General features: G+C 45.6%; 1 protein-coding gene across 5 annotated transcripts in view; it reads right to left on the reverse strand.

Moving 5' to 3' along the window:
• Positions 1-216: 216 nt before the first annotated feature.
• The window catches only part of sox13 (SRY-box transcription factor 13), a 30,994-nt gene continuing 11,208 nt past the window's right edge, over positions 217-20,002 (reverse strand). Inside the window, exons 2-14 of one of the 5 annotated variants that reach the window (XM_079741593.1) lie at positions 17,954-18,170; positions 17,195-17,297; positions 16,254-16,331; positions 15,595-15,767; positions 15,305-15,373; positions 13,540-13,651; positions 10,826-10,899; positions 9,780-9,945; positions 8,998-9,122; positions 6,742-6,853; positions 4,906-5,115; positions 3,245-3,461; positions 217-2,005 (exon numbers count right to left, since the gene is read on the reverse strand). In XM_079741593.1, coding sequence (XP_079597719.1) covers positions 1,723-2,005; positions 3,245-3,461; positions 4,906-5,115; positions 6,742-6,853; positions 8,998-9,122; positions 9,780-9,945; positions 10,826-10,899; positions 13,540-13,651; positions 15,305-15,373; positions 15,595-15,767; positions 16,254-16,331; positions 17,195-17,297; positions 17,954-18,169 — 1,938 coding nt within the window. In that variant the 5' untranslated portion in view covers position 18,170 and the 3' untranslated portion in view covers positions 217-1,722. Of the gene's footprint in view, positions 2,006-3,244; positions 3,462-4,905; positions 5,116-6,741; positions 6,854-8,997; positions 9,123-9,779; positions 9,946-10,825; positions 10,903-13,539; positions 13,655-15,304; positions 15,374-15,594; positions 15,768-16,253; positions 16,332-17,194; positions 17,298-17,953; positions 18,171-20,002 lie in introns of all 5 variants that reach the window. The other 4 variants (XM_079741592.1, XM_079741591.1, XM_079741594.1 and 1 more) reach the window with 4 other exon arrangements.

Here is a 20,002-nt window from a genome sequence, read left to right on the forward strand (position 1 = left end):
TAATGTATGAATTTCTGGTCACATCTAACTTGTTCTTGCAGAGGTAGATTTACTCTCAATTCTTTAAAAAATAGGTTAGGCACTGTATTCATTGGATTGCAATTTGGTTTTGATTGGTGTATAAAACGTCTATAGGTATCTTTGGCTGGATTCATGAGGATTTTTCAGACTTAACCATATAACTATATCAGACCTTATGTCACACAAAAACTAAAATTGCCCAAAACAATGTAACACCAGTTTATTTTTTTTTCAGAAAAATACAACAGCAACACAAAACTTGGAAAAAACAAAGAAAATGTACACCTTTAAATTACGCAGGCTCTTATAAACAAAATAAAGTCTCTATCTATATTTACATCAGCAGGGGATGATAGTATAGGCAGGTCATATACAGTTCCCTCAGATGTTGAAAACACACATAACCCAGTGTCTAATGAGTACTTGTCACTTGCGAGGACGTCCCTGAGCAGGACCAATCGGCTCAGGGGCGCCCTCTAGTCAGCAGGATGTGCAATGCACCCATGGTCAGCTTCTACTTTTTTTTCTTTCGCTGAAGCATGGTGATTGGCAGCGTCTGTTCCTATGATGACAGCTCTGCTAAAGCATTCAACTGACCAATGCTCCTATGTCTTTGTCCAGCACAACAACATTTTATAAGTGCATCGTCACCGCAATGGCAGTAGAAATGCTCTTCCTATTCAGCAGTTCAGACTTGAAGTGGGGAAGTAGCCTCTTCTCTCAGACATAACGGGGGCGACAGTTCAACAAGGAGAGCATTTTCAATGCTGTTCATGTAAAGGGAGCTGAGCCACCCTGCTCATTTAAACACACAGTTGCCATAGGATTGCAGCCTGATTCATTGGCGAGCAAATAACAGTAAAAAAGCATTGAAGACCTGACACGCAAAAAGAAGGTGCTGAATTTTACCTTAATGATTAACACTCATAAACACACACATATATATTTATATGTTGTTGATTATTGACTGTGCTGCAACCCTTCCACAAAACTATTCAAAATATGACTCATTTTAAATTAATAAAAAACAAATTAAAAATCTTTAATAAAAAGCCTTCAGACTTTGAGTCTATGGGAGAGTACTGTAAAATGGCCAGCAGGGGGCTGCAGTAGCTCACTGATAACACCCTCATACCATCATTGTTCTATGACAGGGAGAGAAGTATCTACATAGAGCCTTTATTTAATATCTCCAAAATTTGAGACTTCGGAGTGGCGTACGTTCGTAGGGAAATACTCAAACAATTAGGTGCACGCATGTCCAGAGTGTAAGGCATTAAGGAGTAAAGCTACAGCATTTTCTTCAAACACATAACAGCTGGTGATTTCTGTGAAGGAAAAGGGGAACACAAAAAACATGTTTGAGTGAGTGTGTGTGTGTGCGTGTGTTTTCACATGTATGTATGTGTGTGTGTGTGTGTGTGTAAGGGAAAGATTGATAATTGCTTATTTACAAGGGGCTCCTCCATTTATCTAAGAATCTTTTCTCTAGAAAAAATAGGCTTTTCCTGTGAACAAATCCAACCTCTTGCCTCTTCCTCGCTCCGTCCGTCCACTTTGCCTTCTTTCCTTCTCCCTGATGACGGCTGGTCACGCAGCCCCCTGCTGGTCACGCAGCCCCCTGCTGGTCACGCAGCCCCCTGCTGGTCACGCAGCCCCCTGCTGGTCACGCAGCCCCCTGCTGCCCTGCCCCCCCCCCCCTCAGTCTGTGAGCAGCACCAGCTCCCCCTCGCTCCTCTCCCCGCCATCGCTCTCCTCCCCTTCGCTGTAGGGCAGCCTCTCACGTTCCCTCTCTCGCTCCCTCGCCGTGGCGGGGGTGGGCGTGGCCTGTCCTTCCGTCCGGCGCTGGGGGGGCGGGGCCTGGGGGAGGTAGTGCTCCAGTAGCGCTGGGTAGAAGGGCATGGCCGCCACCGCCATGGACCCGCTGGCCCCCTGGTATTGGCCATCGCTAGGCGCATAGTGGCGCTGCTGGGGCTCTGATTGGCTGAAGGACAGGAAGTGTAAAATGTTCATAAACACGGCTTTTGGTGTACAACGTTAAAATGTTGTGTGTACGAACTGTTATAAACTCTTAACAACTCTTATCAACAGTTTCTTTAACTGTTATTGGCACGATAACAAATCACATCATTTTTGGATTCAATGGATTTTCTTTGCAAAAGTCGTGTTTGCACGCCATCAACTGGTGTTAGTGAGTTAGATTGAGGACATTGGGCTGCAGAGGATGAACATCATCGCTAGGTGGAGCCCTCTTCCACAACAGACATTTCCTAGTTTGTCTTAATCTTACTCCAACAAAATGAAAAACAGGTCTAAGGATCTGTGGTTTATCTTGCTTTCAAGCCACTCAAACTCATCCTCACCTGAGTCACATACAGAGCAGGTTAACCAACAACACAAACAATAAAGCATCTAACCGCTATGTCATTAAGTCGGCAGCCATGTTTCCTAACAGGTCGGGTGTTTGTGTCTGTGCGTGCGTGCATGCAAGAAGATTTCTAAAGAATGTAAAAAATTAACGGAGGACACTGCTGCTTCAGCACTCCACTTAACTGTTAAGAAAAGGAACATGAAGCGTTATTCACTTGGGCAAGTTGAAGGGGAGCGACCAGTGTTCATGTTTCAATGAGGAGGGACGCGTGCACCATGGGAAGAAACGCCACTCACTTACAGCACTGAAAATGGTGTCTGTCAACTTGAGTTTTTTCGGCAAAGCAAACAAACGGCATGCTGTTAAAAAGTAAGAAATGTGAGTGAGTGTGTTAGTGAGTGAGTGAGTGAGTGAGTGAGTACTGCTCTTTGAACCAGCCCGCGAGAGAAACTGCCATTGTTCACTAATCAAAAGTTAAAGCAGCCTTTTGTGCATCCGTCATGCTTTTTTTCCCCCTTACTACCCTTCTTGTCATGCCATCCATATGCATTGTTATAGTGTGTGTGTGTGTGTGTGTGTGTGTGTGTGTGTGTGTGTGTGTGTGTGTGTGTGTGTGTGTGTGTGTGTGTGTGTGTGTGTGCGCGTGCATTTGTGCAAGCTTGCTTGTGTGTGCACAAGCACGTATCTTGCACGTAGCGCGTGTTTGTGCGTGTGCATTTGTGCACACACACGTGTGTGCGTGCACAAATGTGTCCGCGTCCAAGCATGCATCTTCCTAGATGCGTGTGTGTGTGTGTGCGTGCCCACTAGGTGTGTGTGAGTGTGTGTGTATGTGCGCGAGTGCGTGCCCACCTGGGGATGAAGGGCGTCCTCTGCTCCTGCCTGCGGTTCTTCATCATGGCCTTGTACTCGCCCACCCTGAGCCGGCGGCCCTCCACGATGCAGGTCCTCTTTGGCCGCGGCTTGTACTTGTAGTCCGGGTAGCGCTCCAGGTGCTGCCGGCTCAGCCGTGCCTGCTCCTCGTAGTACGGCTGCTTCTCCTGGTTGGACATGGACTTCCACCGGGAACCTGCAGGGGGTGGGGGACAAGGGGGTCAGGAGAGGTCAGGGGAGAGGAGGGTACTGGTGGTTGGGGTCAGGGTTCAAGTCAATAATGGGTGTGGCTTGTTTTTTTAAAATTCAAATCTGGATCAGTCTTTTTTTTTTATCTTATGTGTTTGTGTGTGTATTTTATTAGTACAATACAAATCTAAAATAAATGAGCTAAGAGGATCAATATATAAACATAAATATACATTTGGAACAACCGTTAAACCAAAACATTACATCCTTTCGTAACTATAACTCGGACTGCAAGCGGTCACAAGAGGTATTCCATTAACAACAAATATCCAGGTTTTGTTGAAAAAAAAACCTTATGCACCCACACAAACACACTCACACAAAAACAGACACACATACGCACAGATAAAAATACACACACACACACATCCACAGACACTGGTTTGGTAGTAGATGCCGTTTATGTGGGATTTTGGGCCCCCTATATGCAAAGTGGTGCATTACGCTTAAGCAATTAGTGTAATTGACACTGTGACGTCATGGAATCAGATATCTACACAGTACTTTATATACATGCTTAGGGACGTGTCCTCTATGTGCCAGGCAATGTTTCCATTTCCAGGTGCTGCCACCTTCTGAAGCAGACTTGTGATCGGTTTAGAGCATTAATCCTTAGCTTGGCTTTTACTAAAATTGACACTGTGACGTCATTGTTGAAAATATTGTTAAAAGTTGCACAGTTATTAAAGGTGGTGGCCTCTATGTCCCCAGGTAGTTTCCAGTGCCGGACCACTTATGAAGTGTAATTGTGATGTATAGAATATTGAAAGATTTAGATTTCCTTATAAGGCCATTTTGAAAATTCCACTTTGAACTCCGGGTTCTAATTGTATGTATCAGGGCGGCGGGGCTGATCCTTTGACCTTGACCATAAATTATAGTGGTATTATCCGATGAGATAGTCGACACCAAACTTTATGAAGACCGGCTCTTCCGGGATACAAATTAGTTGGGAAATGTCAGAACTTTTTAACAATCAACCAGTGAGATATGGGCGCTCCAAAATAACAATAACATCCTAACCCTAGAATAACAAAAGATATCTACAGTTACACGGTGAATACCTACAAACACCAGAATAACAACAGGTATCAACAGTTACACGGTGAATACCTACAAACACCAGAATAACAATAGGTATCAACAGTTAAACGGTGAATACCTAAAAACACCAGAATAACAAAAGGTATCAACAGCTACACAGTGAAAACCTTGTGAAAATTATAACCAAACCCTAGAATAACAATAATAAAATAATAAAGTATGTAATAATATATACTGTATACAATATATATACAATATATAAACAATAATTACACTAATCCAAGCTGAAATAGGACGGTGTAGGACCACCAACACGGTGCTAGCGGGGTCCCGGAGCCCCCTCTCACCAAGGATCTTGCTGATGGAGGAGTTGTGCATGTCGGGGAAGGCCTGCAGGATGCGTCGCCGCTCGTCCTTGGCCCACACCATGAAGGCGTTCATGGGCCTCTTGATGTGGCCGGCCGACGCTGAGGAGGAGGCGGAGGAGGGGTGGGGAGGAGCGCGGAGGCTGTCCACGTAGCCGCCGCCAACGACACCCGCGTGGGTTGACATGGGGCCTGGGGAGGGAGGGAGGGAGGGAGGATTTAAAGGGGGGATGTCATGCTTTTTAGACTCCTCCCTTTGCTTTAGACTGTTTTAGGACATATGTTTACATGTTTAACCTCTAGTAAGCTAGAAAAATCTAAGTCCGAGCCAGGGGGAGTATTCGCGCCCACCGAGACAGCCCCTCGAGAAGTGCGTGAAACAGCTTGTTTGCGCTCAAACTTTGCTTCCCCAACAATGTGGCATCAGACTGCAGTGGGCAGTTCTGAGGTGCAGAAATCCCGCCTCCCGGCTACCCGCAATGTTTCAACTTCTTAGGGGTGTGAATTTGCCAAAACACGTGCAAATCGTTCGACCAATCACAACAGAGTTGGCGTGCTGATCAATCACAACAGACTGGGCTACTCGGGAGGCGGGCCTTAAAGCGATATGATACAAAACAGACTGTTTTTGAAAGACGCTGAAATTGGTTTTGCAGAAATGAACATTGTGAGAATAATAAGGGGTATTTCTAACATAAAGGCTGTGTATGTGCTTGTGGGGGGGACGTGCGACGCCTGGCCTGCTGGGGGAGTATGGGCAGGTTGGGAGCGCACCGGATCCGCTGGGGGGATTGGACGTGATTACGAGCAGGTGTCCGCACTCAGGCCAATCAGGGAGTGTTTACTTATGTGCCTGCTTTGTGTTGTAGTGAGGAGGACACCAGGAGAGAACGGACCACAGAGATCCAGAGCGAGTGGAGATCGTACCAAGAACCCACCAAGAGACGACTCTTGGAGAACCTTTGTTATAGTTTGAGTATTTGCCTGCTCGCACTCATTTGAACCCACTACATTGCTATTGGATCTTTTAATCAATACGTTTCATTTATTTTCTAGGTTTGTATGTTTTCAATCTTTCTATGTTATTATGTATTATTCACAGAGACATGAAGAACATCCATGACTGTGTCTGTACTGTCACTTCCACGGATTCATCCGCAGCCAAAGCGGCCGGCAGCCATTGTTCTCAATGAGCGCTGGTGACAAGGAGCGGTGGTTACCGTGGCAGCAGTAAGCTCCTCCAAGGCTGCGGCCAAAGCGACGTGGAGTGCTTCACTAAATTAAACTTTTTGCAAAGTAGTGGCACATAGTGATTTGACTGATTTTATTTTGATTCGATTCAGCTTTGATTGCAAGTAATACATATAATTGTAAACAATAGCTTAAAGTAAATAGTTCTGAATTAAATTTGCACACACACAATAATTAACAGGGGGATGGTGGTAAATCGCCGGCAGTAGCTCAGGAGGTAGCGCGTGTTGACTGGTAACCTGAAGGTTGCTAGTTCGAACCCCGGCTCCTCCTATCCGAGTGTCGGTATGTCCCTTAACAAGAAACCTCACCCTGACTGCAGCTGACAAGCCGGCTATCACCCTGCGTGGTTGTGAGTGGCTCTGGATAAAAGCATCAGCAAAATCCCCTAAATGTGATGTAAATGGTTTAGTGTGATCATGCTGTCTGGGCGGCCAAGAGCTCTACCACAGACTTGTTCTCTGGCACGGCCGACGCGTGTCTGCGATCACCGGCCGGGCAGCGGGCCCCCACAGGCCAGAACCTCCTAGTGTGACCCTACTGTAACGCAGCAGAGGGGCCACCTACTCTCAGAATCACTGCTGAGGCAGTCGTCAGGGGCCCGCGTGGCGAGGCCCCCATCCTCACCGCGGTCAGACGAGGGCGGCCGTCTCTCCACCCGGGCAGCCGTCTTGTACTCCTACACACACACACACACACACACACACACACACACATTGAAAAGCTGAAGCTTGGTCATAAATCCTGTGAATATTCGTTCTTGAACAAGTGCACACCTGGAACATAGATCATTTATTAAGTCCAACCGCATTACAGAATAAGTGGGAGCGTACATATGCGCGTGTTTGTGCATGCGTGCGCCTGTGCATGCGTGCGTGCATCTTGTATCCACCAATCCCATGTAAGGTAAAGGCTGAGTAACCAGGGCCCATATCAGCTGCTGCAGTTTAAATGCAGAGAGCCGTAAATGCAAAGAGAGGACTTGACAACGCCGTTATGGAGCTAGAATGGTGTTTATGGTCGTGGGCCAGGGAGCAGAGGAGAGGAGAAAAGGGGGAAGAGAGACGATCAGAGGAACTCGTGTTTATCATCTTGTACTACTGTCTTAAGACCAGGCAAAATCATTTCCTAATGGGAAAAATGATGTTCAATGAATTTAATAGAATCAATGAAAGAGAAGAGCAGAGAGAGGAGAGGAGCATCTAAAAGCACAACTCCATCCCCATGTCCAGTGGCACGGCCCCCACCAGAGCCATTAGCGGACGCAGTGCCAGAACTGGCTGGGGGCGCAGTTATTGGTGTTAATGGTTTTAATGGGAAACAGTGAATGAACGTGCACGTTCACAGAAGCCAAAGCTCGCAATTAAAGCCCTGAGCTGGATGGAGCGGCATAATGGAAAAGGACAGTGCAAAAGAGAAGAGAGAGAGAGAGGGAGAGGGAGAGGGAGAGAGAGAGAGAGAGAGAGAGAGAGAGAGAGGGAGAGAGGGAGAGAGGGAGAGAGAGAGAGAGAGAGAGAGAGAGAGAGAGAGAGAGAGAGAGAGAGAGAGAGGGAGAGAGGGAGAGAGAGAGAGAGAGAGGGAGAGAGAGAGAGAGGGAGAGGGAGAGAGAGCCCCCACCCCCTCCTGCCATGGGTGGGGGGGGGGGGGGGGGGTAAGGAGCGAGAAAGAGAAAAGGCAGGTGGTCGGGCTCATTGTGACCGCAGTACCCTTTGTGGCATTGTGAGGATGGTGACAGCTGGGACACAACCACACAGCTGAAACCAAAGATGGAAACCGCTTCAAAGAAATACCAAAAAAAACTCACATAGCAATGGTGCGGTGAATTCACTCTGTTCGAAAATGACGTGGAATGGACAAAATCAGACAATTTTGACTTTACAAATTGAATCATGGGCCTGAATATACAGTGAATAGTCAGGCCCAAACCGATGTAAGGGCTAGATTAGACCTCAGTCCATTACAATGTTGGATAAAAAGGGCCAACCATTGTAAATGCTCCATATGCTGTTCATATCTAGGGCACTGACTGTGGCTATGTGGCGGTGTAATAAATACCAAGAGCCCAACACCTGTCCTGCTTTGTTAAGATGTAAGAATGCAAGTTGTTTCTATCTCTAACTTTGTCTCTCCACCCTACTCCGCCCCCCTCCCTGTGTGTGTGTGTGTGTGTGTGTGTGTGTGTGTGTGTGTGTGTGTGTGTGTGTGTGTGTGTGTGTGTGTGTGTGTGTGTGTGTGTGTGTGTGTGTGTGTGTGTGTGTGTGTGTGTGTGTGTGTCTCCATTTGTCTTCTACAGCTGAGACATTCTTTTGTCTGCTCCAGCCTCAGCTTCTTGTAACTCAATACCACACTTTGACCTTTGACAAGACCTTAGCACGTCACCACACGCATGTGTGTGTGTGTGTGTGTGTGTGTGTGTGTGTGTGTGTGTGTGTGTGTGTGTGTGTGTGTGTGTGTCTTTATTTTTGTGCACACGTGCATATTCTTTCCCTGAGAACTCTTTGTTCTTTGTAAAGTGGGGTATTTCAGTCGCACACCTTTGAGTTCACAACATTACCGGCATACCTGAACGGAAGGCTGAGGCATAAAAGTACCCAACTAAGTTACTCCAACAGCTGGCCCGTGTCCGGTCACGTTTCCACACGCACATCATCACAACAACACCATGATCCCCACATGTAGACAGCTCATAAAACAATCTCTACGACTGTCTTGCCCATGGGCTCCGGCATTAGCCAATCATATTCAAGCTGTGTTTGGTGTCTGTGCGTGCGTGCAGGCGGGCGTGTTTGTGTCCTGGTCCGTGCGTGCATTTCACTGGCTCACCATCTTACTGCCCTCCCTGTTCCGGTCACCCTGGTCCTTCCCTCGGCCTGAGACCCCGTGGGTCCGCAAGAGCTGCTGGGCGTCGTGGATGGCCTGCGTCACCACATCCCCCTCCCCCAGGAAACCTGGAGAGAGAGAGAGAGAGAGAGAGAGAGAGAGAGAGAGAGAGAGAGAGAGAGAGAGAGAGAGAGAGAGAGAGAGAGAGAGAGAGAGAGAGAGAGAGAGAGAGAGAGAGAGAGAGAGAGAGAGAGAGAGAGAGAGCTTTTAAGGCCTCTTTACTTTCATGTTAGTCCCTTTTAATAACTGATCATCTGTTGGGATAATCAAATGTGTGTAAAGGTCAGGACGACCAGGGGTAAGACCACAGTCCACTTCATACCAGGGCTGTGGATGGATGAAGAGTGGTGCAGTAGATCACATGCCAAGCACAGCGCTAGCTCTCATGTGAGAAGGAGCAGCTCCAGGCACACGTTTTGTTTAGCATACTTATCCTGATATGCTATTCCCCATGGAAGTATGGCATGATATCAGAGACCGGAAACGTTTTTTTTGGGGTAAGCAAAAGTGGCTTGATTTTCCGAATCTATATTATCCAACCGAGCAATCAATTCCGAGTGCCAGGGTTTAGCATGTAGACAATTCGTAATATTTCATCATCATGTCTAGGGCTATGTCTTGCCCATGGGCACTGGGTATTGTCGAGGAGGAGGCCCTGAACAGTGAGTGAGCGTGGACGAGCCCACAGTCCCAACAGTGAGAGGATCGGTAGAGGAAGGACTCACTGAGTACGGAGCGCGCCGGGCTGAGGGAGGGCTCCCTCTGGACGTCCCGCGGCCTGTAGGACCCATGCATGCCCGCCATGCCCAGCTCAAAGCTCTGGGGGCTTGGGGTCTTCCCCAGCTCCAGCCCCTTGGGCTTGGAGGTCAGGTTCAACGGCTGCCCGGCTTCCTGAAGACGTGGAAAACATAGGGGAACAAAAGAAAAGACGATGAAGAATTAAGAGAAAACCATCAAGGTGGGGTGACGGACACGCACACACGCACGCACGCACAAACGCACACATATACACACACACACAAAACAAAGGCGAAGGCGTGTGAGGTTGTGTGTGTGCTTATTTGTGATGATGCATGGCTGATTTAGCACGTCAGAGCGCAGCTGTCAACACCTTATTCACTGGGTTCCTGTCTTTTGTGCGACTGTTTAATCTATCTTCTCCTCTCCTTTGTTTCCTCGGCCCGCGTTGGCCTGCCTACCTCTCCTTGAGAACCGCCCGCAGAAATTGAACTGTTACCGCGCTCAGGAAAGGCTGGGAATATTTAGGGATTACCAACGCACACGGAATACAAACGGCCTAACCTTTATAAGAAAGGGTGTGGTGGATTAAACATGCTGCTGAGGTCTGTAAAGTTCTGCTTAACGTTCTGCCTCTTTTAACACCTTGTTCTCTCCAACACACACCGCTAATCCCCAGGCTGCATGTATTAGCTGTACATGTGTGTTTAGGAGCCGGTAGCAGGGTTGTATCACCTGTTTTGTTTATGTTTTTTAGTTTTAAACATGGCTTTATGTTACGGGCTCTGATCATGCAGGGATTTCAACATGATTCTTAACTGGCGATACAGAGGAAGTGGAACAGAATGGTATGGCCCATGTGTTCTGTGCAGTGTATAGCTGATAAAAATCCATTCATCTTACACATTGATCTCAAACAACACTAGTTTAATGGCTATTTGTTTAACACATACACACACACACGGAATGTTTATCGAAATGAGAGAAAAGAGAGAACTGAGGTGATCATACTAGTCTACAGCAATGGCCTCACCTGACGGAACGAACCACTGTTCCTCTTGACGGTAGTCTGGTGCGAACCCTGTAGCAACTGCATGGGGTAGTCCACTGCTGTAGAACAAGAAAAGAAAGGGGGGAGAAGATAGGACTGTGAAATACAACACATCTAAAGCAAACATGTTGCAGACTAAAATCTAAACCATACCTACGAAGCTCCTTTAGAAAACCACAGCCATGGAACATAATGGTCACCCATACTCTATGGTCTCTCCCCCGCTCCATCGCTCTCTATGTCTCGCTCTCTCTTTCAGGGCCATTATGTTTGTGAATAGACACTACATTTTAAATTTCAATCTCAACTCAATGTCAGCCTCCTTTTATATATATATATATCCATCTCTCGGAACAGTCTTTCACTCTGTGACTCATACATAAGGGCCAATATTTTTCTAATGTAGAATCTATGCGAAAAGCAAATGAAAGGCTATCTGTAAACTCTGCCCACATTTCTTTTTAATTGGCCTTGGTGTCTTTTAGGTTTGAAAAGGTAGAAAAACACAAGGCTGCTTCAAAGCTTTTAAGAACGTGAAAGCCAGTTCTTACAAAGCTGCTCTCTCTAGATGTGAGCATTCTATATCCTGCTCTCACACACACACACACACACACACACACACACACACACACACACACAGTTTTCTGTGTGCTCTCTATGTGGGAGGTACGGCCTACACTATTGTTCAAATATAAGCCTACGACATGGCTCCTTGTTGATGGAGTATCCATCTTCTCTGCAAGCAGACCTTGAGCTGGTGTGTGTGAACCATCTGATACTGCAACCAAACATAAACTTCAAATGCCACCAGTACCAGGACCATATCAAAACCAGAAGTAGAGCAGTACTATAATGATACCATATGAATACCAGGATCATACCAATACTAAGCAGTACCATACTAGTACCAGGATCAGAGTTATTCCAGGAACATACCTATACCAGGACCATACCAGTATTAGCGACATACCAATACCAGGACCATACCGAATACCAGGGCCAAACCAATACCAGGGCCCTACCGGTATCAGGGACATACCAATACCAGGACCATACCAATACTAGGACCATACCAGTACCAGGATCATACCACTACCAGGACAATACTAGTATCAGGACCATACCAAACCAATACCAGGACCATACCAGTATCGGGGACATACCAATACCAGGACCATACCAATACTAGGACCATACCAGTATCAGGACCATACCAGTATCAGGACCATACCAATACCAGGACCATACCAATACCAGGACATACCAGTATCAGGACCATACCAATACCAGGACATACCAATGTCAGGAACATACTAATGCCAGGACCATACCAGCATCAGGACCCTATTTATACACGTAAAATGGCTCAACAGCTCACCACTACAAGAACGATACAATACCAATACCAAAGCACCATACTTGTTTTAATGGACTATATTGGTGTCATTTTGTTGCCATTACCAGAGAGACATTTTCACCCAGAGAGGGGCTGGTACTTACGTTCACATTGAAAGTTTGATTTCAATGTGCAAAATGTGTCTTCATTGAGGAACCACATTGCTTTAGGTAAAAGTAATTCCAGCCTAGTTATTATGTCGTCTTGTTTTTCCTTTTAACACACGGTTTTGCCCACATGATTCTAAACAGGAATGACAGAGAACCGCACTCGGAAAACGATAGCTAGGAAAAAAAGAGATTTATATGCAGATGCAGACAAACACTTATGTGCTCTCCACTACTGGCAATTATCCAAAATCACACCAATATTTTATTTAAAAGAAAGGTTTTCAATATTAACTGGTTTTGCAGAACTAGCTTGAACAAAATGTACTTCATACGAGTATGATAGTGTCATATTGGGGAAGTAATAACTCTTACCCTCAACTCAAGATTAGATTTCACACGTCTAATATTAAATTCCAACACTTTGTCACCTATAATTGACCTCAACCCAATTTATTGTGAAAACAGCGCGATGTCCCCTATGATGTATTCATTAGACCACGGCCATATAACAGGAACTCGTTATCATTGCATGCATCTTCATTCATTATTATCATTATAATAACTAAGCTATTGAGAAGGAGTCAATTTTGCTTAATACAGAGTACCCCAAACACTCAGTGTTTGTAAAAATGTAATTGATGAAGATTAATTTGATTCAAGTGGAGATTAAATCGATTTCAATCGCGACCGATTTCTATACTAAAATAATAACTACAAATATGGCAACAAATGGCAACAAAATATCAAGTTTTTTGTTGTTATGGAAAAGGGTAACTCAACGAGTCAAGCTGTTGCTCAGATTGGCATTCCAGCACAGTCACCTCAAAACACATACTTTAAATCCTGTGTCAGTGCATGTCTTCTCGATTCAATTAAATTCAATTTTATATGTATAGCCTGAAAGGGCTTAACAGGCCATGTGTTTAAGACACCTCCCTGACCATAGCCTCCCAGAGGGTAAGAGAAAACTCCCTTAATTAGCAAGGAATATATCTTGAGGTGTGGGGATCCCTCCTTCCAGGGATGATCAGGAGTGCAATGGGTGCAATAATGGACACATACATACATACATACATACATACATACATACATACATACATACATACATACATACATACAAACAAAACATTTTAAATGGCCTGCTGGTTAACCATATGGATGCATGGTTCTGCTGCTGATGACAAGCTTACCTGGCTTGCAGGGTATTGGCTGCAGAGGCATCGATAACTGGGGGTCAGAGTTCACCTGGAGAGCCTGGGCACTTGGGTGGAAGGCCGGGATCATGACATAGGGCATGTTGACCTGCTGGGGCCGGAGAGAACACACACACACTCATTACTGGATGCTCAGGACAGAATACACACACACACACTCAACGTCTGGACGCTCATGACAGAACATACACACACACACACACACACACACACACTCAACGTCTGGATGCTCATGACAGAATATACACACACACACACACACACTCAACGTCTGGACGCTCAGGACAGAACACACACACACACTCAACGTCTGGACACTCCGGGAGATTGCGATGCGACCGCCTCGAAGTTAGGAATGATGAATGTTGATTCATCAATCTAAAAATGATGAATGGTGATTCACCATCTAGAAATATGTGAATGATGATTCATCAATCTAGAAATAGGTGAATGTTGATTCATCACTCTAGAAATGATGAATGGTGATTCATCAATCTCGAAATGATGAATGTTGATTCATCAATCTAGAAATGATGAATGGTGATTAATCATTCTAGTAAAATTTGAATGTTGAATCATCAATCTAGAAATGTGTGAATGAGGGAAACTTGGCGGGAATATTGGTGCAACATTTTCTATTTGACTCTCAATATGTGAACATTCCCATATTACGCATTAGGATATATTTTAAATAAATATGATGTATTTGAGCAAACATTTATTAATTTATCCATGTTACTTTGCATGAAACTGAAGACTTCATTCAAGTTAGAACTAGTGGTTTGTACTGAAAGTAACAGTAGTAGGTATTGTGAAATGATTGTAAAATCGCTCAGAGCCTGCGTATTCATCAGACAAGTGTTTCTAATTTAGTCACTGTTTTTTAATTTAATTTCTTGTACTCTTACACCATCTACTTCCTTTCACTGCAGTAATGCAACCATTTCCCTGCCGTGGTTAAACAGAGATGCCATGAGGTCTAATCTGATCAGGGTTATCATATTCAGCTACAAGAGGCCTTAACAACAAAGTTATTTAGCAACACTTACACTGCATGAGAGCTGTAACAACATCAATAGGAGACTCTTCCTACTTTCTGTGGCTTGTTTTACCGATGCCAGAGATACATTTCGTATGGCTCAACAACATCGTAATCTGTCACCTTGCAGAACATCACAGCATCTCTTGCTTGAGTGGAAGCGTTCGCACAACACAGGATGTATAGAGGGGAAAGAACTTCATATCTGCTGAAAAGATGAGAACCTTCTGTGTGCTGCCTCACTTCTTTATTCCCACTGGGCTCTACACACAATGAGCTTAGTGAGGAACTGACAGAGAACCACTGTATTGACTGAGATAGAACCAAAACATAAACTTAGATAGGACCAATATATGGACCGAGATAGAACCACTGTATGGAATGAGGTAGAACCGCTATATGGACCGAGATAGAACCGCTATATGGACCGAGATAGAACCGTTATATGGACCGAGAAAGAACCGCTATGTGGACCGAGATAGAACCGCTATGTGGACCGAGAGAACCGCTATGTGGACCGAGATAGAACCGCTATGTGGACCGAGATAGAACCGCTATGTGGACCGAGATAGAACCGCTATGTGGACCGAGATAGAACCGCTATGTGGACCGAGATAGAACTGCTATGTTGTCCGAGATAGAACCGCTATGTGGACAGAGATAGAACCGCTATGTGGTTCTAGGACCATTGTATGGACTGACTTGGATCTGCTGCTGGAGCATGTTGATCTTGTGCTGTTGCTGGATCAACTGCTGCTGCTGCTTGGCGATCTGTAAGTGTTGAACACACACACACACACACACACACACACACACACACACACACACGTACACACGCACACACGCACACACGCACACACACGCACACACACGCACACACACACACACACACAAGGGGTAAGTGGAAATGTGCAAACCAGCACAAACCTGTGGGAAAGCGGGTTATCCCTGCCAGGGCGTTATGGATGCGGTGCGGCGGGATGAGTAACTACCTGTTCCTGCTGCTGCCGCGCCAGCTCCATCTGCTGCTGCTGCTTCTCCAGGAGCAGAGCCGCCATGTTGCGTTGCTCCGAGTGGGCCCCCAGCAGCTGCTCCCGCAGGCCGCTCAGCTGGTTGATCATCACCAGCAGCTGCATCTCCTTCTCCGCCAGAGACTCGGGCGTACCTGAGGACCACAGCATCGCCGCCACGGTGACTCACAGCACGGTGGAATTGGTAGCTTTGTTATTTTACTGTTTTCCCAGCTGTGTGTGTGTGTGTGTGTGTGTGTGTGTGTGTGTGTGTGTGTGTGTGTGTGTGTGTGTGTGTGTTAAACACCTATACACAGTTTTAGTACATGGAATTAGCCATTCCTCTACTGGCTGCGAGTTTGGGGGGGAATAGTACATTTCCCTGAGCCTTAAATCATTTCTAACTACACCTGGAACAGAGAGAGGGAGGATGATGCGCGGGCTAACAAATAATCATTGGAAAGCACAGAAGTTAATCTTAGCCAAAACTTTAATGCCTGAGAGACTTTGGTCTGAGCTGTTGAAATTACTTTCTACTTTCGAAGCTACTTTTTGGATTGTAGGCAAGAAGGCAATCGTAGGCATGAAAGCAGAACTAATGGAATGGACCTTTTTTGGCAAAGTGTAAGCGGGGGGCTCACCTTTGAGCTGCTCGGCGCTTCTTTCCAGAAACTTCTCCTTCCAGTCCGTGCTCAGTAGCTTCTCGATCGTTGGCATGACTGTGACCAACGACACAAACACAACAACCACAACAAAAAGTTAAGAAAATACAAACAGAGAATGCGGTTCCTAAAGAAAATGCAGTGAGTGCTGTAGTGTGGTTGAAGTGAGGTTGAAAATATGTATAATGAAGCTAAAGCTAAAGTTTTTAAGCTTTATAATGTCAACATTTAGACAATTTTTTTTTTGAGTTTAAAGTATTAGAGTTAAAACAAATAGTTTGAAATGGTTGAATCATGTCAGTGTAACAGTCAAGTCAGTGTAGAAGAAGAAACATAGTGTGTGTGTGCGTGCGTGCGTTCGTGCATGCATGCGTGCGTGGCGTTCTGTCCATTGACAGAAGGTTTAATATTTGAAAAACATAAAAAAATGTTAATGATTTCAAGCAAAGACAAACCTTTTCAAGTCCCTAGATGCAACATTTTGGAAGAAGTTAGGTCTAAAGTTTGTAGAGAATAAGAAAGAAAGAATAAAATGCCCAAGAATAACTATAGTTGGTGCTGCCTGCAGCACTCACCTAATAAAGCCTAAGAATAACAAAAGTTGAGCGCTGCCTGCAGCATGCACCTTAATACACCTCCAACCAAACAGCCACAATGTGTTCCACTATACAAGGCAGCAAGTGCCACTGCGTTCGGGCCAAGCAGGAATCAACACAAAGAAAAAAAGAGGTTTGGGAGGGTTGCATGCTTGTTGTTTAGGAGATCCAATGTGTTTGGATCAATAGCAAAACCAGTACTGGTCACCTTTCACAGGTCAAACATGGACCGAAGAAACCCCCCTCCACCCACACACACCCACCCACCCACACCCACACCCACACCCACACACACACACCCACACGAGCAGGAAACGCTGGTACCTTCACTGAAGATGGGCCGCCCCTCCGGCCGGCTGTAGACGCTGGCGTCCCTCCGGTCCACGGGGCTCTGCCTCAGAGGGAGGTCCTTACTGGGGGAGCCGTCCTATCAGGACACAGCACCAGGAGAAGACGTTAGCAAACTCTACTCCAGGAGTACAGCGGGGAAAAAACACCAACAACTTTTTACATGACATTTACATTAACATTTAGGGCATTTGTCAGACGCTTTACGCAACTTACAATAAATACATTTGTCGGAAGAAGGTGAAACCATATATGGCTGTCGGTACAGTAAGGATGTTCATATAACCAAGTCCCAAGCACTAACAACCGCTAGGTTAACCCATTCCCCGTATACACCAAAGATAGCTAGGATAAGATGCTACACAATTCTAAGTAAAAAAAATTGTGTTAGGATGTACAACATACAATAGAAACTGAATCAGAATTGCTTATTATATATATATATATTATTTAGTACAAAGAGTAAAAGTATTATGCTTCTTTCCTCAAAAGCCACATAACAGCAACAATGCAATATAAAGTAAATATATAAAAATACAAATATGTAAGTGCGTTCATTAAGTGCCAAGTGACATACAACTCTACTTCCTGGTCAATTAGTTTGGGCCTGTAGTTATAGACTACAAGTTATAGTTATAGACTTATATCGACTAAATCTCTTCTGGAGATCAACTAACAAGGACTGAACGTGGCGCATCATGTTGTTCATCGACCAATGAGAGGCCTTCTCTTTACCGAGGGCGAGCACGACAGCGGGGGGGTTAGCTGGCGGGCCTCGACGGACGGGAGCCCCGACCAATCACACGAGGGAGACTGCTTGGTGGAAGCGTGGCGGGATATGGCCCCTCCTCCGTCGCTAGACTCCTCCTCTTCAAGTTTGACACCAACACCCACCATGCCAACATCCCCGTTGGCATGGAGATGCAGCGTGGGGGGGCTGGGCTCAACCATTCTGGAAGAAGAGCAGGGGGCACAAAGTACACTTTAATTCAAGGTGATTACCCACACATCAACATGGTATTTCCAGAGTTAGACGTTAATGATCAGGTTGCAGTTGGTGACAAATCAAATTCCATATTGATGAAAATATCGAAATGATGAACAATTTCTCTTAGCAATAAATCGGTAAAGTGTGCAAATAAGGAGCCCATTCTGGTAAAGCTGTGATCCAACGATGTCTCTTATTTACAGATGAGCACGACAAGCGGTGACTTCATTCAAGTTCAGGCACCGCTCAGGGCAGAATTCAGAAAGGTCAGAGGTCAAGTCGCTGTAGGACCAGTTCTCCCGATAGCTGTCTGCATAATTGTCAAGAGGGTACTGTTTAATTTGTCAGAGTGTGTGCATGTGTGCGTGCGTGTCAAAGGGTATACAAAACAGCTTAGAAAGGGCTGCAGACAATGGCAGGGAGATTCAAAGCAGAGTGATAGAGAGACACAGAGCGAGAGGTGGAGAGAGAGAGTTAAAGGAGTACGGCCTGACAATGACAAATGAGTGAGCGAGGCTCCTAACCTCGGTGAACTTGGACTAATCAACCTGGACTGGCTGAACGTATGCATGCAACGGTGTGTGTGTGTGTGTGTGTGTGTGTGTGTGTGTGTGTGTGTGTGTGTGTGTGTGTGTGTGTGTGTGTGTGTGTGTGTGTGTGTGTGTGTGTGTGTGTGTGTGTGTGTGTTTGCGTCCCCCTGATCGTCAGCCAGCGTGAGCAGGAAAGAAAAACATGGCAGACAGCTGAACAAAACAAACAGGGCACACAAGGGCAAAAAGTGCCCATATATATATTGAGAGGGATGGGGGGGGGAGACTCATTGTTAGGAGCGGCGGGAACAAAGGAAGCCGGGACAATGGGCGAGGAGCGCAACAAAAGCCCTGGGCCGCAGGAAACAGCCCGGGTAACAATGGCAGTGGAATGTACAGACTGAGTCAGGACCGCACACAAACACACACACACACACACAAACACACACACACACACACACACACACACACACACACAAATAAGTAAATGAGTGCAGACAAATTCATAGTGTTAAGACGGAACTACTTGTCTATCAACGGCCAGGGACCTGTCATAGATTAGCCAGGTGGGTTTAGACATTGAGGTCATTTTCTTCGACACAAAGTAACACAAAATATAACTTGGAAATGGTAAGTGAAAGAGAAGAAGTTAACAGCTGGTGTGTGTGTGTGTGTGTGTGTGTGTGTGTGTGTGTGTGTCCCGGAAGACTTGTAGGGGCACATCACATCCATTAGTGTGTTATTTGTTTGGGGTTTGTTTTCTTGGGGAGGGGGGGTTTGCACGCTATGGTTGTAACCAGGCCCCCAGGAGCAGTGCATAGTTCCGCAGCCAGTAAAAATAAAAGTTTTAGCGGGCTGTGGACGGGTCCTCGATTCATGGGGCCCAGAAGTAGATATCTCCAACACAAGTGGGGAACAGGAATAAATAATATTAATAATAAAATGTTAGTTTTCTCTTTTCAAAACGCCACCTCAAGCGTTTTATTAGCAATTTTATTTATTTATTTTTTGCAGGAGAAGGAGAGGTGGCCAGCTGAAAGGAGTCATAGTGAAACAAAAGTTGTTTCGGCCCGGCCTCCGAGAGGGCTCAGTGCACAGCTCTGTTAACTTCTCGTGTCCAAGCCTTTTCCTTTTTCTTAAAATGAATGTCGTTGATGGTTTTTAGGCATTGTGGTGACTTTTTATCACTTAAAGTCGCAGAGGGATTTGTAGACTTGTTCAGCTGTTGGACGCGTGCACTCTGACAAACTCACGTTCCTCTGCTTG

The sequence above is a fragment of the Pollachius pollachius genome (assembly GCF_949987615.1).
Source record: "Pollachius pollachius genome assembly, chromosome: 8".
NCBI classification, from domain to species: domain Eukaryota; kingdom Metazoa; phylum Chordata; class Actinopteri; order Gadiformes; family Gadidae; genus Pollachius; species Pollachius pollachius.